Raw genomic sequence first — 24,567 nt, 5'->3', positions numbered from 1 at the left:
GGTCCAATACAAGGCAGTGTATCCATTCACATCAGTTGAATCAACATCGGCTCCGTGATCTAACAGCTTAGTTGCTATTCCTTGATAGCCTGACGGGGCTGCCGAGTCAAGTGGCGTCCATCCCCATTTGTTCTTTAGTTTTGGATCGGCATTATGACCCAGCAGCTTTTCTACCACGGCTTCTAGGCCTGCCTCTGCCGCATACTGTAAAGGTGTCGATCCATCTCTATCCCTTGCGTTAATGTCGACGTTTGCTTCAGTAATAAGTATTTCGATCACCCCTAGGCGATCAGGGGCAATCGCGTAGTGTAACACTGTTCGTCCATCCTCATCTCGGGCTAATACATCGCTCTCTCGATGTATTAGTAACCTGACTACTTCCTGGTGTCCTCCCATAGCCGCCATCATTAATGCCGTTCGGCCCTTGTCGTCGCAAATATTAACATCGGCTTCTTCTTCGATGAGAGCAGCAGCTATATCCCTTAAGCCAAGCTGTGAGGCGAACCATAACCCATTGATATTTTTAGCATAGGCTTGGCTCCGCCCACGGAACTTGTAGTTGTTATCCTTTATGGTTTTTGCTTGAACGGCACTGAGTAGCAATCCCTCGGCTCTGAGGAAGTTAATGATCTGGTCTTTAAGAGCCAATTCAAGTCTATCACGCACATACTCCCCCCAATATTGTGCTGCATATGAGTAGAACGGGTTCTTGTCCACACGGCTCGCGAAAGAATCATCGTCGTTACAAGCTCCGTTGGAAAAGACATCATCGGAAATATAAGAGAGGCAAATTTCTGCTAGGTCCACATCAATATCGAATGGAATTTTTGCACAGCGGGTGCTAACAAGGTACTCCTTCACAGTTGCATGCGCAAGGGTGACAAGCCTGGTCTTCAACTCGATAATGACGAGACCATGGCAAGCGGTTAGTATGTCCTGTTCCCGAATATTGAACTCGTCTCTTGACCTAGCTCGGGGAGATTTAGCGCCCATAAAGCGACTCATAGCTAACGCGTCTTGCAGCTCTTTGAAATGAAGGGGTCTCTTTGCACGCAGAACCCAACCGAGCGTGCGGAATCCAAGACGCCGTCGTATACCCGTATTGTCGCTCGATTTGATACGGTCCATTGCTTCATCATAGAACTGTTCCTCAGTCTTCCCGGGCTGACGCAGAGTCTCGCGAACATCGCCGGGTGATAAATACTGCTGTATTTCGTCCATCTGCAGTCGGACCAAGTTGAATCTACAAAACACGTAGATAATTAGCTCAGCCGGTATAAAAATATAGATCAGCCAGATTTTAAGACTTACATGCCGGAGTATTTGTCGAGAATTCCATTGATGATCTCGTCTCTAGAAAGATTGCCATTTTCTATCCACCTTTGTAAATGAGTGCTCCCGTGTTGCTCATCATTTATTCTCCAGTCAATATAACTCTTCACGTCATCTGGTAAGGGGGATATCTCCATTGCTTTGAAATAAGCCCCTAACCGTACTGCGTCCTCCTTTAAACTGTCAACTGCACCGACGTGCCGTGATGTGAATAGTAGGTGTACATCAAAGGAGAGTAGTGTCTTCACAAACGTATCGCGTACGCTCATGTGATTCTCATCGTATTCGGTACATTCGTCTAGGGCATCAACCACAATAAAAGTATGATCCAAACGGTGGAGAAGATCTCGGATGAGTGACTTGTATTCGGACAGCCCTGGGATTCTCCCTTGGTAAGAATAGCTATTGTAGAAAGACTCAGCATCCCCCATAAGTGGATTAGGTCGAGGAAATGGGAGTTCTGTCAGTTGTCTTGCAATGCTTGATATAAACCCTATTGCGGTCTGTTGGCCTTCATCTGCGATGCTACAGTATATATATGCAATGCCAATTTTACCCTCGGGGTTTTGGAAAGCATGTCTAAATCTTTTTTCTTCGAGATGTGTTACAATTTGAGACCTATAATACAGTTTCAGTGGTTATAATTTATGGTGTATGATGCGGCATAAAATACTTACGCAATAAATGTCTTTCCAGCCCCGGCTAAACAGCTATTAGTTCGATACCATACAGAAAGTTCAACGGCTTAACTTACGCAATCCAGTACAACACAAGACTTTGGCGTTGTCAGTTGGCCGTTTCCTTTCCCACTCCCTAAAGTTGTCATTGTTTAATACCCATTGCCCTATATTAGGCATTCGCCTGGCTGAATATTGTTGCTGCTTCTCTCTATAGGATGCATCCACTGATATGGAGGACAGAATCCTATCAACTTTGTTCTGCTTGATCCATTTGAAGAGGTTGATTTGCACGTCTCTTTCAACTTGCTCGTCTAACCTCTTGCGAGCACCTTCAAATGATTCCTTACTCATAACCCATGACTCGCTGGCTGCCCTACGAAATGCTGGTTTGTCTAAATGCTCTAGGCTCGCATTTAGGAAGTTGGTAGCCTCTATTAAGAATTCGCATGCTCGTTCTACTAGTTGAGAACTGTTATCGAGTTCGCGGAGGTTCTCGAGAAATGGCCCATAGTCATTCAGCGCTTCTAATTGCTGTATAATATCTTCTCCCTGTTCGTGCACGTCCATGGCAGCCGAAAGAACTAGCTGCAAGCCGTTGGCGGCGATCTTTACGGGTGAAAAAGATGCAGCATCCGCACTGAAGGAAACGATCCCGAGAACCATTCTAGTGACGGGGTATAGCTTCGCTGCATAGTGTGTTAATTTTCCGCGTGTCGTCTCGTCTCGTAGGAACCGTTGTTTAGTCACAACTCCTTCAATGTACTTCCCGAACACTATCCCGGATTGTGGTGAAGTGCCAGCTTCCTTCATAGCGTCTACCATACCCTTAGTAGTAAACTCAACTCCCTGGCTTCCATTACGTCTTTCGTGCTTGATAATGGTGTTGTTGAGTTTTGTTGTGGCATCGTCCAATTTTGATTTGATCACTTTGATTTTGTCTTGGCTCAAATGTTCGGTGCTGAAAAGCTGGAGCCCGATATTCCCTATCAAGATGTAAATACTCGGATTTATGAATTTCAGAATTTAAGGTAAGTTTACTTGGCCACGGTTCTGCATTGGAGACATCTTCCCCAAGCCCATTCCTTATAATTTGATCTTGAGAGGCTAAAGTAACAGGCTGAGACTGGCTATCTTGAGTTACGATAGGCGGTTGATTGCTGTACAGCGTAGAGGGGCAGCTGAGCGGGCTCTTTCCCTCACTACCCGCCTCATGTAAGTTTGGCAATTCTCTTCCAAAAATCTTCCGGAAAATTCTACGTTTAGAAAATGAAGCCATGATGAACGGTGCAAGTGTGAATGAAGATTTGATGTCGACACTTGGATGGATAGAGTTCAAGGCTTGAGGATTGCGCGATTTCGACCTTTTAAGAAGCAATGCTTGATCAAGGTAGGGGAGAAGGCTTACCACGTATCATTGCAAGTAGTCAGCTGAAAAAATGCAATGAAACCTAATAATTGGCTATGGTTATCCCTTTAACTCCCATTTGGTTACAGCACAGCCTGGCTGCCCTGGTCCCGATTGGTTAAAATACGTATAGCTGTCAAGTTATCTATGTAAGACCATAGATATACATTTGCCCATAATTCCTCGAGCGGTCTAAGGCTAGACAGCCGTACTATTTAGGGTTAGTATTTGTTTTCAACAGCTTTGCACATATTTAGATGTTAAAGGATACTACTAAAGTACCTGGGTACTTCTAAGTTAACCCTGCTTATAATTTTGTATACTTACTACATGTAAGTAGGAAGGTTTATGTTACAGTTACACATATTGATTATAGGTAAATATAAGTAGGTTAAGAAACCTATAGGAGTATGGAGTAAAATAAGTTAAGAGTACTCGCACGAAATTATCCTGGTTTCCTTTATTATTATCTCGTTAAAAACACCCCTTTAGCGCCACTATTCAGGCGTAAACTGTCACACGGATAGTAATGCTAAGAGATTGTTGGTTGAAGAAGACAACCAACAAGAGATACAGGATAACTATTTCAGGATTCATTGGATAAGGAATATCACACGACCATGCAGCTATATGCAGGCGGAGCCAACACATCGATAAGGACTCGGCTAGACCGAGAGATACGTACTTTAGATTGTTTACAAATAGGTCGAGATCTCCTCTTGGAAAGAAGGGGAGAACTAAGGACCTTGAGACCCTAGAAAATTATTAGTAATCCTGATTATATTCCAAGCCCTTTACAAGCCCTTGTTACATAAACTTACTAGCAATAAGTTTCGCGAACTCCTTACACATATTAAATATCAATTCCTTAGTAAAAGCCTTTAGACTAGAGAATCTATTAGTTTATAATGCCATTTAGAGCAGAAACCTATTACTTAGACGTTTCTGTTTTAGTGGATTATCGGTATCAACAAATGACTCGTTATGACTTCCTTAACGCCGCTTGGCTAACAGATACTAGGATGCCTAAAGCGTCCACATAGAGCTAAGTATTATGACTTAATCCCTAGCTAGAATTATCCAAAATTAGATGCTGTCATTCCACTACGAAACATCGATTTGATGTCGTCAGAATAAGGTGTTTTATTAATTACCGCGCAGCTCTATATTGGTCACTTGAGTAGGATATAAGGTACTAACTGATGTATGACTTATATATGAAGAATGAGCGTGATTCGTGAAGAAAGTCTTGGAAGGATTTGATATGTAAATATTTCCATATTCCACATAATGTTTGCGGTATATAGAAGTTCTGCTTACTTCAGGAGATGGTGACGAGACTGGCCAAAGGCATATAAATACATATTTGCTAACTGAAGACACTTCTTAGAAAATTATCCGGATTTTATATGCCTCTGTCTAAGCTAGAAAATGTCTTATGAACTTCAACATGTTGATGTTAGGTCTAAATTAGCTCGCCTGGGCCTTCGTAATTGAGACTAACAACGGGAGGCTCCGAAATAATCTGCTTGGATAGGGCCATAGGCCAATGTGTGAAAAACTATGGATCCTAACCTTAGGATAGCTATACTAAGCTGCTAGCTCGTAATGTACGCATTGCTACTGAGATAACTCGCCAGCTATCACGCCCAACATGTTGGCGACTCTTTTAAAAGTCGTATTGACTTTAGAGGGTAGGTTAGGTAAGTCAAACCACCCTTACTGGGGCCACCCTAGTGGGGGCCACCCATTTCCCATATAAAATCAACGATTTCGCATATCTGTATTTAATTCAAGAAAATAGATAAAATTATACAATCTTTGATTTTGAGTACGGTATTAAATTCTCACCAGGTATAAACTTTTGAAAAAATGGCAGGGCTAATATTTGTGGTAAAATGAATACAAGAGTATACATTAACAATTACATATAAAAATTTATATGTAAAGTTATTAAGGGATATTGAACTGGTATGGTGCCACAATGCCAAGAACAAAGGTATTATTATGTAATCTTAAGTCACAGACCATATAAAGATTTAATATTCGTCGTATTCTTCTGATCAAATAGCCACAATCATCATCATTTAATTATGCATTCAATATAAACACATTTATTATTTTTCCATATTTATAGCTTATGGCTTTATCTTGCGTATTTATCTTATATATCCTATCCGATTAATAGATCTTTACAATTCTTTTAAAGTATAATACTATCATCAATTATTTAAAGCCTTTTACGAAGATTTAAACGTTAAAGTAATATGCTATACTCTACAGGAGATACCAACTCCTATTCAATATTATTGCTTATAATTTTACTAATTAATATGGTATAAATGTAGAATTTATATTGTTAAATAAAAAACGTTTTAATATAACTTTTAAATTTAAGGCCAATTATATAACTTATTTATTTAAGAAGTTATAAGCGTTTATAAAGTTTTATGGTAATTTAATAAAATTTCCATATAAAATTAAAATTTTAAAAATTTTAAAAATAACATTAAAAATATACTTTATTATTTTACTATTAAAATATTAAATTTTAAATATAATAAAATATATATAAGCTATTATAATAATTGTAAAGTAAAACATAAGAGATTATATATTTTTATCTATTTTCTTAAATTAATTATAGACATGCGAAGTTGTTGATTTTGTATGGGAAATGGGTGGCCCCTACTAGGGTGGCCCCAGTAAGGGTGGTTTAACTTACCGTTATGCTACTGACTAATCATGTGAGGGTGATGCGAATTCTGAATTTGTGGTTTTTTGCAAATGTGAGTTATAATGTGAGCGTTCTTGAATACCTTGTATGTAGGGCCACGCGGCGGATGTGTTATTACGAAGAGGCTGAATATTGTCACTTGTTAAGTCAAATCGTTTGAAATGTGGAAGCTTCGGCTTCCGTTAGTTAACAAGTAAATGATTTAACTATCCAAAAGGGTATCACTAGCCTAGACCTATCTACCTCTAAGCCAACCCAACTAATCATACGCCTCTATAATACCGGGTATTGGATCTACCTATTCCAAACTGTCCCAAGAAGCATGTTGGAAGCCCTGATAGGGACTACGCTCGCGTTTCCCAACGTCGAGATAGAGCACCGTGTGACTCTAATTCGCTTTATTGCCGTATATCGACACCGATGCTCGCAAAATATTTACAATGGGTTTGAGTGTCTGGCGCCACGGTTTCCATGGTCGTATTGCCGCCTGTCTGAAACAAGAGTCGGTTCTGTTTTCCCTCGTCCCATTTCTTCCAGATTGCCGAGCCGGGGTATCGGTGTGTATTCGGATCAAATGTACGGATGAAACTCGTCCAATACGCCTGAATGACGGGGATAACTGGAACATTAATGCCGCCATTCTGATAACTCGCCGGTGCACCCCCAACATTCTCCGGGCCCCAGATTGCTGCCAGCTCTACAGTATGAGGCACACCTAACCCCTCGGCGAATTGGCCCGGATCCTCGACGTTGTAACGATAGTTGTATGAGCGGCCAACTCCGTATTTCCTCATTGCTGAAGATATATATAGTCCCGGACACATATACCTCATATCACCATAAACGTCGCTGACCTGGCGCCAGTAACAACCGGTGCTGGGGCAGCTGTCATTCTTATTTGGATACATAGAGCTGATCTTGTCTAGTTGATCTCGAGTTAGATAGGGAAACTGAGAACGCAGAAATGCCTCGCTTTCAGCAAGCGTCGCCGTGCTCCTTGGTGTGAAGGTTGTCCCTCCATTGGTATCATCGCCGTAAATTACGGGGATCTTGACAAACTTGCCGTTGGCGAATGAGTTGTACGTGTAGTCCGTGAGAAAGTCGTAGTCAAGTACTGGGTTCCAAGAATACAATGGTTTCGACATCTCTCCTGGATAAGGCAAGCCTGTATTTTGGCTCTGGAGTTCCGTAGCAGTCTTATTTCTCAGACAGTCGAGAGAATTAGAACCCGAGCATCCGACAAGGGCCGAGAAATTGTTATAAAGGTACTGGCTCTCATCAACGGTAAGGACCGTGGCGAATGATACTGACTCGGCTGCAGCGGCGTGGAACAAGTCGGTCTTCTTGCCATCGTATGCTACCATTTGAAGACTGATGCTAGCAGCGCCCGCCGAATCGCCGCCCAAAACCACGTGTCCCGGATCACCACCAAACTGGGAAATGTGGTTTTGTACCCACTGAAGTGCTTTCCGCTGATCGCGCAACCCATTATTAGGGGTAATTTTATCCCCATTAGTGATAAATCCATACGGGCCTACACGGTAATTAAAGGTGACAACGACAATGGAGTTCCCGCTAGCTTCAATTAGACCAGATCCGTTGAGATTTGGATTGCTGAGAACATTGAATCCGCCGCCCTGGATAAAGAAGTATACGGGTAAATTGGAGTGCCGAGTCGCGCCGGTGGGCGCATACACATCGAGAAACAAGCAATCTTCGTCATGGCTACTGTCTGGTGGGGAGTTGCTTGTTGACAGGCAAAGCTTCCCGTGCTATTATAAAAGCAAAGTGTTAGCAAGTGTTTCTATAAATTAGAGCTGGGAAACACGCACCTGGTCGGCTACTTGTGTTGCGTTGCTGCATGGGGGATCCTGCGGAGGCATGAACCTCAGGTTACCGACCGGCGGCGCGGCGTACCGCATGCCAAGCCATTGCGTGATGCCGTTCGGCGTAGCTACGCCGACATACTTATTGCATGTCAAATCGACAGCAGTATCAACAGCGACTACAAGGCAGCACAAGTGGCACAGCACGAGAATAGCCACCTTTATCGTAATCATTGAAGTTCCACGGGCCTCGGACAGCTCCGAGCGAGAACTCGACGATGTGTAGCGTGGATTAGGGAGGGAATGTAGGAGAGCGGCATTACCCAGGGCCTAGGTATCGCGGCCTTCATATACTTGATATAAGATGAGAGCATGCTTGAGATATACTTGAGATAGGGTACTGTATGGAGACCAGAGGGCAGGCTAATAAGCATTCCACGACATCATCTGACGGGATTCCACTCCGCCTTACGCCCTCTAGCTCCGAGGTCTGTTCTCACCTCCCTGAACTCCCCGAACTCCTTGTTTCCCATATCTCCCACGCCTCCCTTTTTTCGAAGTCTGAGGCTGCGTGACCCTGCAAGCTGACAGCATTCTAAGTTGTTGGACAGCCGGTGCATATTCTCTCTCGGGCCTAGACTAAAGAGTGCGAGTAGCGTGAGCGTGAGCAATCGACAGTATGGCCGCGTGACTTATAAACTGTAGGAATTCGGGTGTTAGATGGTAACGTTAAGCGCCGCCTCTGTGCGGGTCGCGGTACGCCATGCAGACGGCATGTTGACTCGAGATGCCCAGAGATGCGAATTTTGGAGAAGAAGCAAAGTAAAGAAGTACATGTATGTATATAAGTACCTAACCTAAGGTAGGTGTAGCCCTGGAGGTATGTACCTACCTAAAATATTTAGCATCGGACTATAGGTTTGTGGGGGAGCAGGGGATTAAACTTTTTACCATTATGATGTGCTGTGACGGGTGCCTGCCGGTGATGGATCCATTGATGTAGTCCTTGCGAACCGTAAACTCAATCCGGCGATTCATCAAAATGTGGGACTCTTATGGGGAACCCCAGAACAAAGTTTTGTCTATCGTTGCCCAATCGGCACTTAGGGCTGCTAAGCTAACGTACCAAATAGGTTCCGATGGTGATACAACGTGCTACGTTGGGTACCTAACTACCTAACGTATAAACCCCGTTAAATCTTGGCTCCCCTTGCAGATGGCTTGCATATATCGATAGGAGGATTGTCGTTAACACGTTGATACGAGAGATTGGTAAATATTGTTGAGATGTTGCTTTTTCTGTTAGGATGTTGCAATGTTGTAAGCTACCTAGGTAGGTACCTACCCAAATCAGTTATTCACTTCTTATCTACTGAAATCTACTGAACTTGGCCAAGGGATGACCAAGATAACTACCTACCTAGCAATAGCCGCGCAAGTTCTTACACATAAAACAAACAAAGCACATAATCATTGACCCTTTAGCAAATTACTCTTCTAACCTAGCATCTTACGACTCTTCGATCACACCTTGCCAGGTATTTTTTAATAATTACCTAAGGCCCTTGCCCCGACTTATACGCGACGGGATCACGCAAACAGACGTATAAGCGGAATTTGCTCGTCTCTTAGTGCGCAACTTTGCCGTTGCTTTTGAGCTCGGACAGTTCGTGTTTCTAAAATGTTCTCACGCGCGAAACGTTTATATATAATATGCATTGTGATATCTCTTGGCGACATCTTAGAGATCGGATCTTTAAACCCTATCAAGTTTTCTCATGTTGGAATGCAGGAGGTACTTTAGGTACCTACCTCTATCTATATACTATCACAAACAAGAGTCGCTGTTTCGCACCCATTTCTCGTCGGATCATCTGAAACTTGTAACGACGCGTTTGCCTGTAAAGCTCGGCTAAAACACTCAAGGGCGTTAAGAATGCAGCCCGAGTCGGCGGAAATGAGGCCCAAACTTGATTATTTGCTCTGTTAGTTGATGTAGCATTAGGTACCTACCTACCTACATACTATGTATACGATAACCCCTGGTCTATGCAGATTTCCGACGTCAGCATAGTTAATTTCCTGCTCCAATACTATAAATACCTTGGTAATTTACCAAGCCAAGGTAGTGTACACCCCGAATGTTGCATCTCGTATAACCTCGCCTATGTAGCCATCTTTTCAACCCCCCATGGTCATTTTATTCCACATAGCATTTATCAGCATTATGTGGTAAATTTTTATGTCGTAGCTTAGCTACGGCAAGTTAAAGAGATAATTCAAGCCATACAATGCTAGTTTGTAGTCGTAGTCAATTACTTATGTAATAAATGTATACGTCTTTACAAATACTCTTACAAACCTATCACTTAATTGTTTACGTATAGGCAACTAACAAATACCTCTAACGCCTAATTGGGTAGTTGGGTACCCGAAGACGCGGCAGTCTCAAACAATTACCAAGGCTCATAATGCTTTTCAAATATGATTATCACTATTAACTACATTATTTAATGTTTCAACCTATGGGTTCTCATACGCTCTTCATCATGTTATTATGTCACATTGTCGTATCCATACACCATAGCCAACACACACGCGATAGTTCTCAAGCACATGCACATATTCTGGCTTAGACGAGTAATAACTATAAATATTTACGCTATCCTTAGCTATGTGAAAAGTAAGCTTTATCACCGTAGTCTCATATTCCGGATGCGAGACGTCGAATTAAGCCAACAAATTTACAAGATACTCTTATAATATGACACATCGTACTTACGTTTAAAGTTGCGGCGAATGATTTTAATCCTTTGCGATAGCTCTATTTTTCTTCTTGGCCTTCAAAGTCATAAGGTAAACCAGAAACCTTTCAATAACCCTATGACACCAACAACTCGGATTTCAAAGTGTCTTTATGAGTTAACCTCGGGTCTCATTATAGACCCACGTCATAGTTTAGGGACCAAATTGTATGTTGCCGTTGATACGAGGAATAACATACCCCATATGCTTGGCATTTCTAATAAAACTACCGATAAAACTTGTTGCCCTCTGCTATTGACCTACACATCGTCGCGAAAGACTTGGGCCACGATAGTATCATGCATACATACAAACAGGTAAATTATTTCGTCTTAATCAAGCCCACAGTTTTGGGATTTGTTCTATAGTTATATAAATATAAGAAAATAAAAGAATCTCGAAACATCTCCGTATCTAGAAGAATGTCTACGCCGGTGAAGTTCATGTTTCGGTTATCGGGTCAATGATGCTCAACTATTTACCGTCCAAGACTGAGTACACCGGGCATGAAACCGGCAGTCATGATCACAAGCATGGCAATTGGTCCAGACCGATCTGTGTTTACCAAAGTGAGATAAGTTCTGCGTGTGACCTTTAATCCTTGACAAACACGCGGCAGCGTGCGGAGTAGAAACCACCATTCTGGTATAGAATGAGAGAGCATCCTGGTACTTCCCACTTACTCCTCATTACCGGACCTGGCTCTCGGTAACACACATTCACATCATATGCTTCGCTTATATCACAAGCCATCGTCAAGTCGCGGGCGACAAGAAAATACCTTACGATACCGCAATACCCGTTAAGATGAGTGTGACCAAAGCATCAGCAGCAGAAGCCGAATATGCCACTCCGTCGCCGAATCCCCATCAAGAAGGGCACGATGGCAATGGCAGCAAAGACATCGCAGCCTCGTTCCTCGCCAAAAATGTTGCGGGCCAGAGGGTATCTGTAACTCCTGCCGAGTCGGCGCGAGTCCTACGGCGCATCGACACCGTCATACTACCTATCATGCTGACAGTCTACTTCTTGCAAGGCCTCGACAAGACAACGCTCGCATACGCTTCAGTATTCGGGCTGATTGAGGACACCAAACTTGTGGGCAACCAGTACAGTTGGCTGGGCAGCATCGTATACCTAGCGCAACTTGCCATGCAGCCACCGCTGGCGTGGTTACTCGTGCGCCTACCTATCGCCAAGTTCACGAGCGCTATGGTGCTCCTATGGGGTGTATCTCTCACGTGCATGGCAGCTGCGCATAACTTTGGCGGCCTGCTAGCCACGCGTTTCTTCCTGGGCGTGTTTGAGGCGAGTGTTGCACCTAGCTTCGTTGCGATCACGCAGATGTGGTGGAGGAGACGAGAGCAGACTGTTAGAACTAGTTATTGGTAGTAAGTATACTCCAAAATTCTCCGATAGGCTGCATATTCTCGCTGGGAGTACAAGACGCTTTTGGCAGACTTGTATTGGAAGCATCTGCATTCCATACCTATGTGTATTGCGACTTCGAAGACGATCCCCGAGGACGTGCAAGATGGGTTCAACTATGTTAACGTTTTACCTTATAGTGCTATGAATGGATTTACGAATATGGTGAGTTAGCTCCAGCAGCTTATAAAAGGGTGAGTTGACTAAAGATGACGAAGTTCGGCAGTTTAATCACCTACGGCCTGGGCCACATATCATCGCAACTACATTCCTACCAGGTATTTAAGAATCACCAACGTGTTACCACGTTTACTGCTACGAAGGCTAATAACAACGTGTAGATCATATTCCTGTTTTTTGGAATTATCACGGTTGCATTTAGCTTTGTCATGTTGGCCTTTATGCCAGACTCGCCGGTAGAAGCAAAGTTTTTAAGCGACGACGACAAGCTAATAGCTGTTGAGCGGTTGCGCATGAACCAAATGGGAGTGGTATCACGCGAGTGGAGAAACGATCATCTTAAGGAAGCTCTACTGGACCCTAAGTCGTGGCTCTGGTTCGCGCTGTTATTCTCAATCAGTATTCCGTCCGGTGGGATTTCAACATTCGGACCGCTGATCATAAAGACTTTTGGATTCGATTCATTCGGGACTATCCTCTTCAACATCCCTTTTGGGTTCGTACAGCTAGTCGCGACTGTTGGCGGGGCTTTCGTGGCTCAGAAAATCAAGATGAAGGGACCTGTTATCGCCGCGCTTTGCCTACCCCCTATAGCCGGCTGTGTGATGCTTATGGTACTTCCTAGAGATGCTTCTCACCGAGCATCCCTTTTAGTTGGATACTATCTCATATCTGTTTATCCGGGAATCAGTGAGTACTATAATGAGATGCCCCCAAGTCAAATGCTAACAAATACTTCAAAGCCCCGCTCATTTACTCCTGGGCATCGCAAAACACGGCTGGAGATACGAAAAAGAAGTGTACCAATGCCATACTTCTCATCGGCCAATCTGTGGGAAATGTGATCGGTCCGATGTTATACACACAGACAGAAGCGCCAGGTTATACCAAGGGCTTACGTTCGAACCTAGCGCTCTATATTGTAATCATCGTACTGGTTGGGATAACCAGTTCATACCTCAAGGTTCTCAATGCGGCACATGCTAAGAGACGGGTCGCTATGGGTAAGAGTGCTGTTATTGTTGATACCAGCCTAGATTCTGCAGAGGAGGTAGCAGCGCAACAAATCCGCGATGATGCGGATAAGAACGCTAAGAACGCCGAGGAAGGTGATGTCGCTGCCGCTTCTACTGAAGTAGAAAGGCCTGGTGAGAGAGCATTTGAGAACCTGACTGACCTCCAGAACGAGGAATTTGTCTTTGTCTTCTAAGCTCCTAGGAGTATTTTAATACTTTGTTGAAGGGACATTTATGATATTCCGAGTATTAGACACAAAAGTACGCCCAAGTTGAATAATTCTATTATTCCCTAGATGGAATTGGGAAAATATTATATAGTACATTCTCGTAAAGTAGATAAATTTTCGTTTCTCGCTTGTACTATAGTATTAACAGGTATAAGCTTATAGAGCTTCCAAGATTGCGACCAACCCTATTTTTATACCTACCTAGGTTATGCAGTTGTTTGCTCCTTATAAGTCTTTAAGCTATTGAATCGGCTGGTCATGTCATTAAACTTGTAAATCTTCAAGTCCGCGTAAACCATCTGCTTTACGCCTATTATAGCCATACTATATCGATAAATATGTTATATAAACTATTATTTTGACACTATATAAATCCATTTATGCCATGAAGATTACAATAATTAGGTATTATTAATTCAAGGAACTAGCTAGATAAATTGTATTTGGAGGACAGATAGGCGTTGTTCGGGTTGAGAGTACTCCCCTAAGGTGTAATAGTGTTCTAGAGCTAAGTTTCTCTATTATTTTATTTATTCCTGATGGTGACTGTTCTTGCTAGGTTTTATGATTAGTTTCTTGAGCTCTCGATTTCGCTGAAACGTTTTATGACCATAATATATATGATTCATATTATCAAGTAACTTTTCGTGTTTGACTTGCTAGATAATACATGGCTATCTTAAAGCTGTGAGTTGCTTCACTTTAAGCTTCATATCGTTCGTAGTGACAACCTATCTTCAGATTTGCAAACGAGTCTGTTCAGCAAAAGCTCCATAATGAATTGATACGGACCGGATGTGTTCTGGGACCTTTCACTGCATAATTCATAGGACAATCCCGAATCTCTAACTTGTTAAGTGTTATAGATAAGTCAGACGGAAGCTTAAAGGATAGTGATATGATTAAGAGGAAAGGCCCGATGGTTTGAGTAGGCTGGATTATGATAAATCCGAAATAAGAAATTTGTCTTTATTAATTACTTTCTAACCCCTTTAAACATAATAGATTTTGGGTAAAAATGCCACCCCGGCAAGTAGTAACCTGGCTGACCTGTTGACGTCTTCATCTTGATAAAATCATCCGATCCATCGATAATCGATCATCTCTCCACGGATGACGCCAGTCGTAACCCGGCTCTGGTTGTCGGTCGCTAAGGCTATTAGCGTCACTGGGCGACCTGCAGATCTGGATCGGCAAATCAAACCATGGTTAAGAGATCGGTGTCCGAGCCGCACGTTCGTCTACCGGATTACGAATGGTTCGTGAGAAATCTGGATCCTGGTTCTGGGGTTTGACAAGCCTGAAGGAACAAGTTTCTACCCACACCAACCCATAACTCTGACGCAAGCCACATAAAGTATGCGTTCATGTGGCGTTTCTTCCAAGGTAAACATAATTTCTTACTGGAGGCATTACATCATATCGTATAGTGTGGCTCGTGAGAATATAGGCATAGAAACAGCCCTCGTAATAATATAAATCAAAGCAGAATTTCGAGCTGTTTGAACAAATATTTGTTATGGTCAATTCAGAATCTCCATCGATCTAATAACTACCAAAAAATCGATCGCTTGCTTCACTTGATTACAAAGTTATAACCTACAAAACTCAACTACGCCACAACAGACAATGTCCAACAACAACCAGAACGGTGGACTCCTCGGCGGTCTAGTCGGTGGAGTCGACAACGTCCTTACTGGGGGCGAGAAGGCTAATGGCCAAGGCGGTCTACTCGGGGGTCTCGGCGGTGCCGTCGGCAGCACAACGGAAGGACTCGGCAAGGGCCTGAACTCGACCACTAAGGGAGTTGGAAGCGCCGTGGGCCAGACTACCGAAGGTGTTGGCAACACTGTCGGCGGCGTGACGAACTCTGTCGGGAGCACCGTTGGCGGTGTTACCGGCGCAGGCGGAGCCGCTAAGAAGAACAACGACAGTGCATTTAAGAGCTACGGTATCTAATAAGGCAGGAGGGTTGGCGTATATGTAATGGGATATGATGAACGAATAAATGAACCTAGGACGTGGAAATCGGGTCTTGACTTTGAAAATGTTGGACGTTTAATAAAACGAAAATGTTTCAAATTTAATTTAACTACATGATATAACTACCATCTTGGATATAGCGAAGATGCTTGCAATACTGAATTGGCTTTTTGAATAATTACTTATATTCTTGGTTAGAAACTTGATTGCGTTATGTCACTAGGTTAGGTTACCTAATGATTGATGAAAGGGGGTGATGGTTGTGGCTCTCGTGGCTGTACATGGAGCATTTCCGTGGCTTGACTTTCCTATGTGAACCTTACCTTAGCCCGTTATCGATTAGTGGGGTAGGTACTACCTACCTAAACACGTAACCTAGGTACCTAAATATTCGCGAACTTCCATACATGTACTTCAGATAATAATACGTTAAACATCAACTTCGTAAATGAGCAGCAATTGGGCCGTTTGATGTGTCCCAATTGCGTCAATTACCCCAATTACCCATATGGCAACCAACGAAGACGAGGATGCGTCGTATGTCGACTACGACGCCTTTCTCGACCCGAATTTTAGCCCCTCTTCTTTTGCTAATAGCCTTGTCCTTGCTACAAATAACCCCAACGATACTCCCCTAGACCTCTCAACACCGTTGTCTAAAGTGCTTTTCGATGCCCAAGAGGTCGACTCTCATATTGACCTTCTTACTACCCGATCCGCGATCCCTCTCTTAACGTACACCAAAGAGCAGACAGAAGCGAGCGGAAAGATAATATCCGAAATCGACAACCAGGTTAAGAGCTTAAACGAGAGCTATAAGCAATTAGAGAAGGAGGTTATACAAAAGCATGCCGAAGCCGACGAAGTACGCCAAGTTGCTGCCCGACTATGGGAAACTCTGAAGCTGGGAAGGTCTGTTGGCCGCTGTCTTCAGTTGGGTCGGCAGCTTGAAATCCAACATGCCGAAATATCTAGTTCAGCATCTGCTACCACGACTAGCAGCAGCAAAAAAGAAGACCATAGAGCACTAGTACGCTGCGCACATACTATATTATCCTTGCGGGAAATACTCGACAAGAAAGCACCAGGGGAGGAAGGCTATGGGCTCGATAAAGTCAACGCAATCAAGAGTTTACGGGACAATGTCGTGGGCCCAGTCGAAAGATCTGTTAAAAACATCTCTGAACAGATTATTAGAGAATTCAGCATTGGATCCGCTTCAGGGACAGCCACTTTTGCACAGAGCGAGGAGGTCAAAGTTCGAACGATATCAGCCGTTATTTCTCTGTACCTCATATCGCCCATCACCGGCACGAAGCCTGATAAATGGACTCCTCTGCTACTCCTACAGATCCTCGAGGTATATTTGCGCAACGCATTACAGAGCTCCGTCGCATCGCTAGCCAGGTCACTTGCGACACTACCGTCTCTTGACCGGACTCTGGCGGAAATTTCTGCGCGATGCCAAAACATAATCGCCTTAGAGATCATTCTCGCTTCAACAAGTGCGCCTGCGCATCCACTCTTACCAGCACATAAGCACACATTAGATAAATATAACCTTCTACAGCCTCTGTTGGCATATCTAGAGACTGGTTCGCTTGCATCTTACTTTTGGCGGACTATGGCGAGCGGCTTGGCAACACGAGTTCAAGAAATTGTAAACCGTGGAGGTGTTTCAGCTCGCACATTGAAGTCAAACCGTAACAGCGTAGGAGAAGCTATCAGAGAGTGCGTTATCCGAGGCAGTCAGCCTCCTAGTACCGTTGTGGCTGCTAAGGGGAAGACCCCGAAAGGAGATACCGAAAAGAGTGGCGGGTGGGATCGTGAAGTCGCGGTGATGGTTAGTAGTGTCGTTGGAAATCTTGGTAGATGATACCATTACGACAACATCTAGTCTAACCCCCCACCCCGCGGAGCGGTACTAGGATTGGGTCGCTATTATAAACGAAATCTCTGGAGCAACTATATATTGATGCGAACCCCCCTTTTCAGGGGGAATATCTGAGAACAGGCTTCATCACCCGTGTAAGGGGTATGAATATGTCGGTTGGAAACGCTAAAGTCTAACGCATGGCCTTACCAAATCTTCTATAATAAAGTTTAAAAGATGAGTTATATATTGGCTAAGATAATTAGAGCCATGTTGAGTGTACGATTGAAAGCACTATCGGCAGCATCGCGGGGATAACCGGGCCGTGAATGCCCTCATATATCAATAACAGCATCTAATCCCGCAAGTCAAAATCGCTCAATGTTTGATCTAGCCGAGCCGATATAATGCATATTGATTCAAAACTATATAATTGCCGTTTATGCGTCAGGTTAATGTGTTTGTTCTTAGAGAGTCTTGTTTCGGCGGAGTTTATCGGGTTCTCGATATTGTGGTCTTACGGTTTGACTTACACAGCAACTGGCTTGTTAGATTATTGTGAGGTTAATTGCCTAACGGCCTGGTCACACCCTAAGAGGCCCAAATACGGGCCGTTTCACTGCAGTAGAGACATAGGCCGGTCTCGAACGCGCAGCCAGACGTTCTACTATGGCATGCACTCTCTTCCGGGTGTTTGGATTATATTGGATGTACCAATCAAGGCGTATAAACGGTACCAGCAGGAAAGGTTTACCTGGAGAAGCTGTATTCTGGTGGCATGTGTGTTACTCATATCCGATTGCGGGGTTTCCGTTTGAGATGATTGCTCTGATTGCTCTGATTGCTCTTTGAGCATGTTAAGTAAGGGTTGAAAAGGTCCAATCGTGATCGATTCGATAGCGATTATAAGCGTATTGATCACTGCTTAGTACTGCGCACTAGGAATTCTCTGCTCGAATACACGCTAGGTACCTTAATATGTGGTACCTATGTACCTACCTAACCTATGCTGTATGCTGTATATGTACTATTCATGTAGGTCCTACATGTACATGCATACGTAATGTACGATATAAACCCGTTCGACCGATTAGCAATGAATTCATGTGCTTTTCTTCTTCTTTTTTTTTCTTCTCTAGTGTTGGTGTTAGTACAAGTACTACAATCTCTTCTTCCCTGTAGAATTACTTCCAACTATAAATACACTCGATGCTTCTTTCTTTCTTAAAGTCGCATTTAGGCTATTTTTTGGTTAGGTGTTACATGTCTAATACGTCATTGGTCTGAGGTACGTACCAATCCCGAGTTAGCTCTCCAGCTAGTCCGGGGTCTCCGTTGGCCAATGCTTTTCCACGCTTTTCTATTTCTTCCTTGTCCATGATGATGTCTTCCACAAATTCTTCCCAGCCCGTCTTTCAGCATGTGCCAGCGTCACAGGCTCACAACGTCTTACCCCACTACATACCGAACGAACACATAGAAATACATACATCTGCAATTATCTATACATAATCACCGCAATCACCTCGTCTGGGGAGTTTTGCAACTTATAATAGGTTAGCTCGTCTAATTGCTCGTGCAACTTGCCTCTTATTCGACTCATCTTCGGCTATCCTCCTTATTAATTGAGTCTCTATGGTACATGTTTGATCTGCCCACTTCGAGCCCCGTACCCAGAACCGCCAAGTTTGAATCCGGGGACGAAGAAAGACCGAGATCAAATCACTTCGAGGCTGGCCTTGCTCGCTGTAGTGGGTTGCGTTGTCTGGTGCACTTCAGAACTTGTCGCCAGGACGGTCAAAGTAGCCCACATCGCCTAGGAGCAAAACCTCCCGGTTACATCTACCACACCTCCCGCCTATCAATAATCACTATCAGGTATCATCACTTTGCTTCTATTGCCCCACTATCATACCTAAAGCTAGAATAAACCAATTATCACGACGGCGATGATTGCCCCGCTATGAGTCCATGTCGTTCTGGCCTTCTAGATTCTGTTCTTCCACTACTTCTTCCTACTTTACTTTTACTCTTATTTGAACTTGCCAATGTCTAACCTAATCCTCTTTCCTACGTCCTTCTTCCTGGTCCTGACTGCTTTGTCGGTGTAGTCCTTCGTCTACCTAGTAATAACAGCCACCGCCAACATTCTCCCTCGCTACCAACAACCCCTCTAATCTATCAACTGTTACTATAGCCTTGTGCCTTCCCCCTTATCTCGCGTCACCGCTACATCTCTTTGTTTCCTAGAACTTCGGAATCGCGATATTACTTTACTATCTAATTCCTGAAGAAAAACAAAGCTGAACAATCATGGCAGAACGTGCACAAGAAACTGAGACCGCTACCACCAACAACATCATAAAGGAGGCCGAACAAATGTCCATCTCCCCCCGCGAGTCGCTCAGCGGCGGCAGTTCTCAACAAGATTCACCTGATCTACCACCTCACCTTCGAAATTCTGTTACGAGGGTTCCCGTGACCCCAGGTATTCAGTCCTCGACCTATTTGTCCGGAACGAGCACCGACTCTGTCAAGGCTGCGGGCCAGGGCTATTTCACACGGGATCCTGCCAACCATAGCAGCGGTGTGTCACAACCACCCCCGACAGAAACCCATTCAGATGGATCTTCTCCCACAAATTTAGTAAAAGGTGCTACCTCAGACCAGGAAGTCTTACGACGGATGAGTATTTCGACTAAGGGTCGAAGAGAGTCGATTTCGGAAATACGAGCTGCTGCTCCCGATTTAGCTCTCAGCGGTAACATCATCTCGGTTACTTTTACAACGCCTTATTCTATTAAGTACCATAAGAATGGCGAATGGGTGAGTTTGATATGGCAGGAAAAATAAATGCATCCCGAAACTAACGCTAGATAGGAATTGGATCATCGTCGCGGCCAATCTGCTCTTTTCGACTCCTTCTCCTACCTGTCGTCCGACGAAACACCTTGGAATCATACTGTAGTTGCATGGACGGGCGAGATTGAATCACCTTCCGAATCCTTGTCGTCTGTATCGGAGGCCATCCCCGATACGACTGCTAATATCCCGGGTCTGAGCCATCTTTCTGCTCCTATACCATTGGATGGAGAAACGCCACCAACACCCCCCGAGGTTGACGGTTTGTGGATTACGCGCGAAAGCCAATTGAAACTAGAACAACAATTATCCCATGATAGGCGCATCAAAGCAATTCCCGTGTGGCTCGCCGACGATAACGAGACGAGCGAAGAGGGCATTACATTAAACCACCAAGGACGATGGCGGCGATATGCTGAACACACGCTGTACCCCCTGTTCCACTACAAGCAACACGAACCCAACGATGGCCGCTCGGAACGTATTGAATGGGCTGACTACTTCCGTACCAACTTGAAATTTGCTGATAAGATTATTGAAACTTATAAACCCGGGGATATCGTCGTTATTCATGACTATTATCTACTATTGCTTCCTAGCATGTTGCGGCAAAGAATACCGAACATGTACATCACATTCTTCCTTCATTGTCCATTCCCTAGTAGCGAGTTTTTGAGATGCCTGCCGCGGAGGAAGGAGGTTCTCGAAGGCATGCTTGGCGCCAGCCTGGTCGGTTTCCAGTCGTACAGCTACTCGCGCCACTTTGCGAGCTGCTGTACCCGGATCCTTGACTTTCCTTCGGATTCCGTTGGTGTGGATGCTTACGGGTCTCGGGTTGAAGTCGGCGTCTTCCCAATTGGCATTGACGTAACCAAGGTAGAGCAGTTGGCGTGGTCTAAAGAAGTTTCGGATATGTACAAGGCTCTAAAGGATCTCTACAAGGACAAACAAATCATCGTGGGACGTGATCGACTGGATAGTGTTCGCGGTGTGGCCCAAAAGCTTATGGCATTCGAAAGATTCCTCGAACTTTATCCTGACTGGAGAGAGAAGGTGGTTCTAGTACAGGTTACGTCCCCAAACACAATTGAGGAGGGAGGAGATGAACCGGAGAATAAGATAGCGAGTAGAGTCAACGAGCTGGTCATGAGGATTAACGGCACGTATGGAAGCCTGGGGTTTTCGCCGGTGCAACATTATCCGCAGTACTTGTCACCGGAGGAATATTTCGCATTGATGAGAGCAGCAGACATTGGCCTGATCACGTCGGTCCGGGACGGCATGAACACTACCAGTTTGGAATATGTCGTTTGCCAGCGTGATACGCATGGTCCGTTAATACTATCGGAGTTTAGCGGTACTGCAGGTAGCCTGCGCGACGCCATACATATAAATCCTTGGGACCTTACCGATGTTGCCCACCAAATTCATAACGCTCTCACCATGTCCGCCGAAAAGCGCATGGCGATGCAGTCGAGCCTCTACCGGCACGTTACGACTCAGAACGTTCAAGTTTGGATCACGAAATTCCTACGCAAGCTCGTCGGCACGCTGGCGTCAACTAAGAACCAAAATGTCACGCCGTTATTGGATCGCACACTAATGTTGAAGCAGTACCGCGAGGCTAGCAAGCGTCTATTTATGTTCGACTATGATGGTACGCTTACTCCAATTGTTAGGGATCCCCAGGCTGCTGTTCCTTCGGAGCGCGTTATCCAAACCTTGAAGGCCCTGGCAGCAGACCACCGCAATGCTGTCTGGATTATTTCAGGCAGAGATCAGGATTTTCTACAGCAGCATCTAGGTCATATTCCAGAACTGGGTTTCAGTGCGGAGCATGGAAGCTTTATCAGACATCCCGGCAGCACGTCTTGGGAGAATCTGGCGGAGAAGTTGGACATGGGCTGGCAGACAGACGTGGTCGAAGTCTTCCAAAAGTACACCGATCGCGTACCCGGTAAGATCTCTCCGTGCAATCATGGTTTATAAATCCCACTAACTAATAATTGCTAGGCTCATTCATCGAGCGTAAACGATGCGCGTTGACTTGGCATTATCGCCAGGCAGATCCCGAACAGGGCGTCCATGCATCTCTAGCACTATATAAGGAACTCGAGTCGACCGTGGTCAAGAAGTGGGAGGTCGACGTAATGAAAGGCAAGGCTAACCTTGAAGTGCGACCCACTTTCATCAACAAAGGCGAGATCGCTAAACGCCTGATTAATGATTATAATACCGATATTGCGCACATTGCATCCGGGCAGCAAATCGACAAGGACAAAGAAGGAAAGTTAGAATTCGTCCTGTGTATGGGTGACGATTTCACCGACGAAGACATGTTCAGGGCTTTGAACGGTCTCAGCGACACACAAGTCGACAGGAGCCACGTCTTCACCGTTACCGTCGGTGCTAGTACAAAGGTCACGTTGGCTAAGTGGCACATGCTGGAGCCGGAGGATGTTGTGGAGTCGATAGCTCTGCTCGCCGGAGTTGGACTGAGCGGCGAGACGCACGAGCAACTAAGCCAGGTTAACCTTGCTACCGTTGCCGGACTCGAGGGCCGAGTACCTGAATGACTCGGCAGATCGAAGTTATGATTATACTAGGAATAGTAGGGGGTATAGAAAAGCGTGGCGCTGGGTTGTTGGCTCAGGCTAGAAGGGTTTGTTCGTACATTTGAAATAAAGCATGCCGCTTTTCACTCCCACGCAGAATAGCCTTAGAAGGAGAGCATAGAACAGCAGGCGGCCTGACGTCCCGGAAGTTCCGGACGAGCTGGTAATGGTCTTCAGATGACCTCGTTAAGCTTAGAGCAGCATAGGTAGACAATTCTCATCGGGGTCTAAATGCGCCGCGTTTAGACATAGATCTGTCTTTGTATCTGGGAGAAGACGGCCATCTATCTCGAGCATGGATATATACATAGACACGGTAATTAATAGCCACCTAGCATACTAAGTTAGCAATCATTCAAGTCCTATACGCATCTTAGCCTCCGTGAAATAGACAGATAATAACTGATCGTCGAAATGGACAGGGTTAAACACGGGGGCCAGTCAGTACGTCGGTATGCTATAATAAGAGGTGGATAGATAGTCTATAGAATATAATATTGTAGATTTTTCTGCAGTCCGAGGTGCTTGCTCGCTCGCTTGCTTATACCAGGTAGGTAGATAGAAATGTTGGCCGGCGCGGCGCGGGTCGGAGGAAAAGCCGAGAAGGAAAAGAAATAGGGCTGGGGCCGTTTCACATTTATTGCGGAAGTTAACTACCTAACGTAGATTCCTATGTGTTCGGCCCAATAGCGGTCCCGTCTAAGTCGGGTGAGGTGGTGAGGTAGTAACCTGGGTAGCCAGGTAGGTTATATGATTGAGGCGCAGATGGCATGTAAGTTACCTCAGCATGTATGTTGCGTTTCTCCGCGAAAGATGATACTACCTTGAGTACATAGCTAGCCTTAGGTAAAGGTAGTTATAACATAAGGGTTAAAACCGGGGGGGGGGGGGGGCTGGGACTTTTGAGGTAGGTAGGTACGTCTTATGTGAGGCGAGGTGGGGTGAGGTGAGATGAGATGTTCGATTGTGATGATTGGAGGAGAGGAGGGGAGGAGGGGTGTGTTCTGGTATATAGGTACCTCCTATGTAGGCGTAAAATAGAAGCGGGAAAAGAAGGAACGGAGATGGGATATGCATAGGCGAGTATGGTACCTAGCATACCTATGTAAGAAAATAGGGTAACGTAGCAGTGCAGCGTAGCCCTCATGCGAACATTTTCTGCAACGCCTGTTGTCAAAGGGTTGGGTAGGCAAGCTTGGGGAATCATACAATCATACGTTTCTACATGGACGTAGTTAGGTAGGTACCTAGGTAAGGATAACTATATCCCACCCGAACCCGCAGCCGTGGATAGGTAGGTAGGTAGGCATGTAGAAGCGTGGCGTGGCGTGGCGCACGGCATATACGGCACGATACGGTGGTAACGACATGTCGGCACATGGAGGGTTTCGGCTGCAGTTGCATGTCTAGGCAGGTAAGTGGCAGATACCTAAGGCAACAGGATTGTTGTGCAGCTAGCTGTTGTGCATAGGGCTAGTTATATTAATGCAATCCATGTGGCCTTATAGGCGCGGATGCAGGTACATACCTACACACATACCTGATTCACATGCGTACCTAAGGTAGGCACCGTGCCACCTTACAAACACAGACCT

The 24,567-nt window shown here is 44.7% G+C and overlaps 7 protein-coding genes across 7 annotated transcripts; 5 read left to right on the top strand and 2 right to left on the bottom strand.

Moving 5' to 3' along the window:
• Positions 1-1,257: 1,257 nt before the first annotated feature.
• On the bottom strand, positions 1,258-2,623 carry F4813DRAFT_293682 (uncharacterized protein). Its single transcript, XM_049240659.1, has 3 exons — positions 2,087-2,623; positions 2,010-2,034; positions 1,258-1,950 (listed from the first exon to the last, which is right to left on the bottom strand). The coding sequence occupies exons 1-3, from the start codon at positions 2,577-2,579 to the stop codon at positions 1,308-1,310; spliced, it is 1,161 nt and encodes a 386-aa protein (XP_049102372.1). The 5' UTR covers positions 2,580-2,623; the 3' UTR covers positions 1,258-1,307.
• Positions 2,624-6,340: 3,717 nt separating this feature from the next.
• On the bottom strand, positions 6,341-8,924 carry F4813DRAFT_349835 (alpha/beta-hydrolase). Its single transcript, XM_049242232.1, has 2 exons — positions 7,987-8,924; positions 6,341-7,926 (listed from the first exon to the last, which is right to left on the bottom strand). Exons 1-2 carry the CDS (start codon positions 8,212-8,214, stop codon positions 6,553-6,555), a joined length of 1,602 nt encoding a protein of 533 aa, XP_049102371.1. The 5' UTR covers positions 8,215-8,924; the 3' UTR covers positions 6,341-6,552.
• A 2,479-nt stretch (positions 8,925-11,403) lies between these two features.
• Positions 11,404-13,841, top strand: F4813DRAFT_349833 (MFS general substrate transporter). Its single transcript, XM_049242231.1, has 5 exons — positions 11,404-12,176; positions 12,354-12,378; positions 12,432-12,491; positions 12,555-13,083; positions 13,137-13,841. The coding sequence occupies exons 1-5, from the start codon at positions 11,593-11,595 to the stop codon at positions 13,601-13,603; spliced, it is 1,665 nt and encodes a 554-aa protein (XP_049102370.1). The 5' UTR covers positions 11,404-11,592; the 3' UTR covers positions 13,604-13,841.
• A 1,159-nt stretch (positions 13,842-15,000) lies between these two features.
• Positions 15,001-15,823, top strand: F4813DRAFT_349831 (uncharacterized protein). Its single transcript, XM_049242230.1, has one exon. The coding sequence runs from the start codon at positions 15,269-15,271 to the stop codon at positions 15,596-15,598; it is 330 nt and encodes a 109-aa protein (XP_049102369.1). The 5' UTR covers positions 15,001-15,268; the 3' UTR covers positions 15,599-15,823.
• Positions 15,824-16,014: 191 nt separating this feature from the next.
• F4813DRAFT_293587 (oligomeric Golgi complex subunit 5) lies at positions 16,015-17,776 on the top strand. The gene has a single exon (XM_049240657.1). It carries the CDS (start codon positions 16,131-16,133, stop codon positions 17,496-17,498), a length of 1,368 nt encoding a protein of 455 aa, XP_049102368.1. The 5' UTR covers positions 16,015-16,130; the 3' UTR covers positions 17,499-17,776.
• On the top strand, positions 17,701-18,393 carry F4813DRAFT_293590 (uncharacterized protein). The gene has a single exon (XM_049240658.1). It carries the CDS (start codon positions 17,903-17,905, stop codon positions 18,311-18,313), a length of 411 nt encoding a protein of 136 aa, XP_049102367.1. The 5' UTR covers positions 17,701-17,902; the 3' UTR covers positions 18,314-18,393.
• A 1,415-nt stretch (positions 18,394-19,808) lies between these two features.
• On the top strand, positions 19,809-22,933 carry F4813DRAFT_379217 (glycosyltransferase family 20 protein; the record flags this gene model as incomplete). The annotated part of the gene is made up of 3 exons (XM_049245424.1): positions 19,809-20,321; positions 20,376-22,314; positions 22,371-22,933. The coding sequence occupies 3 exons, from the start codon at positions 19,809-19,811 to the stop codon at positions 22,931-22,933; spliced, it is 3,015 nt and encodes a 1,004-aa protein (XP_049102366.1).
• Positions 22,934-24,567: the final 1,634 nt, after the last annotated feature.

This window comes from Daldinia decipiens (assembly GCF_022478715.1).
Source record: "Daldinia decipiens strain CBS 113046 unplaced genomic scaffold F4813scaffold_6, whole genome shotgun sequence".
In the NCBI taxonomy this organism is placed as follows: domain Eukaryota; kingdom Fungi; phylum Ascomycota; class Sordariomycetes; order Xylariales; family Hypoxylaceae; genus Daldinia; species Daldinia decipiens.
This window is presented reverse-complemented; position numbering and strand designations above follow the sequence as displayed.

Excerpts from the sequence above, each read along its gene's own strand:
- F4813DRAFT_349833 (XM_049242231.1), top strand. The coding sequence starts at position 11,593 with ATGAGTGTGACCAAAGCATCAGCAGCAGAAGCCGAATATGCCACTCCG. Across the intron at positions 12,379-12,431 it reads TGAATGGATTTACGAATATG|TTCGGCAGTTTAATCACCTA; the intron begins GTGAGTTAGCTC and ends AAGATGACGAAG. Across the intron at positions 13,084-13,136 it reads ATCTGTTTATCCGGGAATCA|CCCCGCTCATTTACTCCTGG; the intron begins GTGAGTACTATA and ends AATACTTCAAAG.
- F4813DRAFT_349835 (XM_049242232.1), bottom strand. The coding sequence starts at position 8,214 with ATGATTACGATAAAGGTGGCTATTCTCGTGCTGTGCCACTTGTGCTGC. Across the intron at positions 7,927-7,986 it reads CAACACAAGTAGCCGACCAG|CACGGGAAGCTTTGCCTGTC; the intron begins GTGCGTGTTTCC and ends CTTTTATAATAG.
- F4813DRAFT_293590 (XM_049240658.1), top strand. The coding sequence starts at position 17,903 with ATGCATATTGATTCAAAACTATATAATTGCCGTTTATGCGTCAGGTTA.
- F4813DRAFT_349831 (XM_049242230.1), top strand. The coding sequence starts at position 15,269 with ATGTCCAACAACAACCAGAACGGTGGACTCCTCGGCGGTCTAGTCGGT.
- F4813DRAFT_293682 (XM_049240659.1), bottom strand. The coding sequence starts at position 2,579 with ATGGACGTGCACGAACAGGGAGAAGATATTATACAGCAATTAGAAGCG. Across the intron at positions 2,035-2,086 it reads CTTGTGTTGTACTGGATTGC|CCGGGGCTGGAAAGACATTT; the intron begins GTAAGTTAAGCC and ends ATAGCTGTTTAG. Across the intron at positions 1,951-2,009 it reads GCTGGAAAGACATTTATTGC|GTCTCAAATTGTAACACATC; the intron begins GTAAGTATTTTA and ends ACTGTATTATAG.
- F4813DRAFT_293587 (XM_049240657.1), top strand. The coding sequence starts at position 16,131 with ATGGCAACCAACGAAGACGAGGATGCGTCGTATGTCGACTACGACGCC.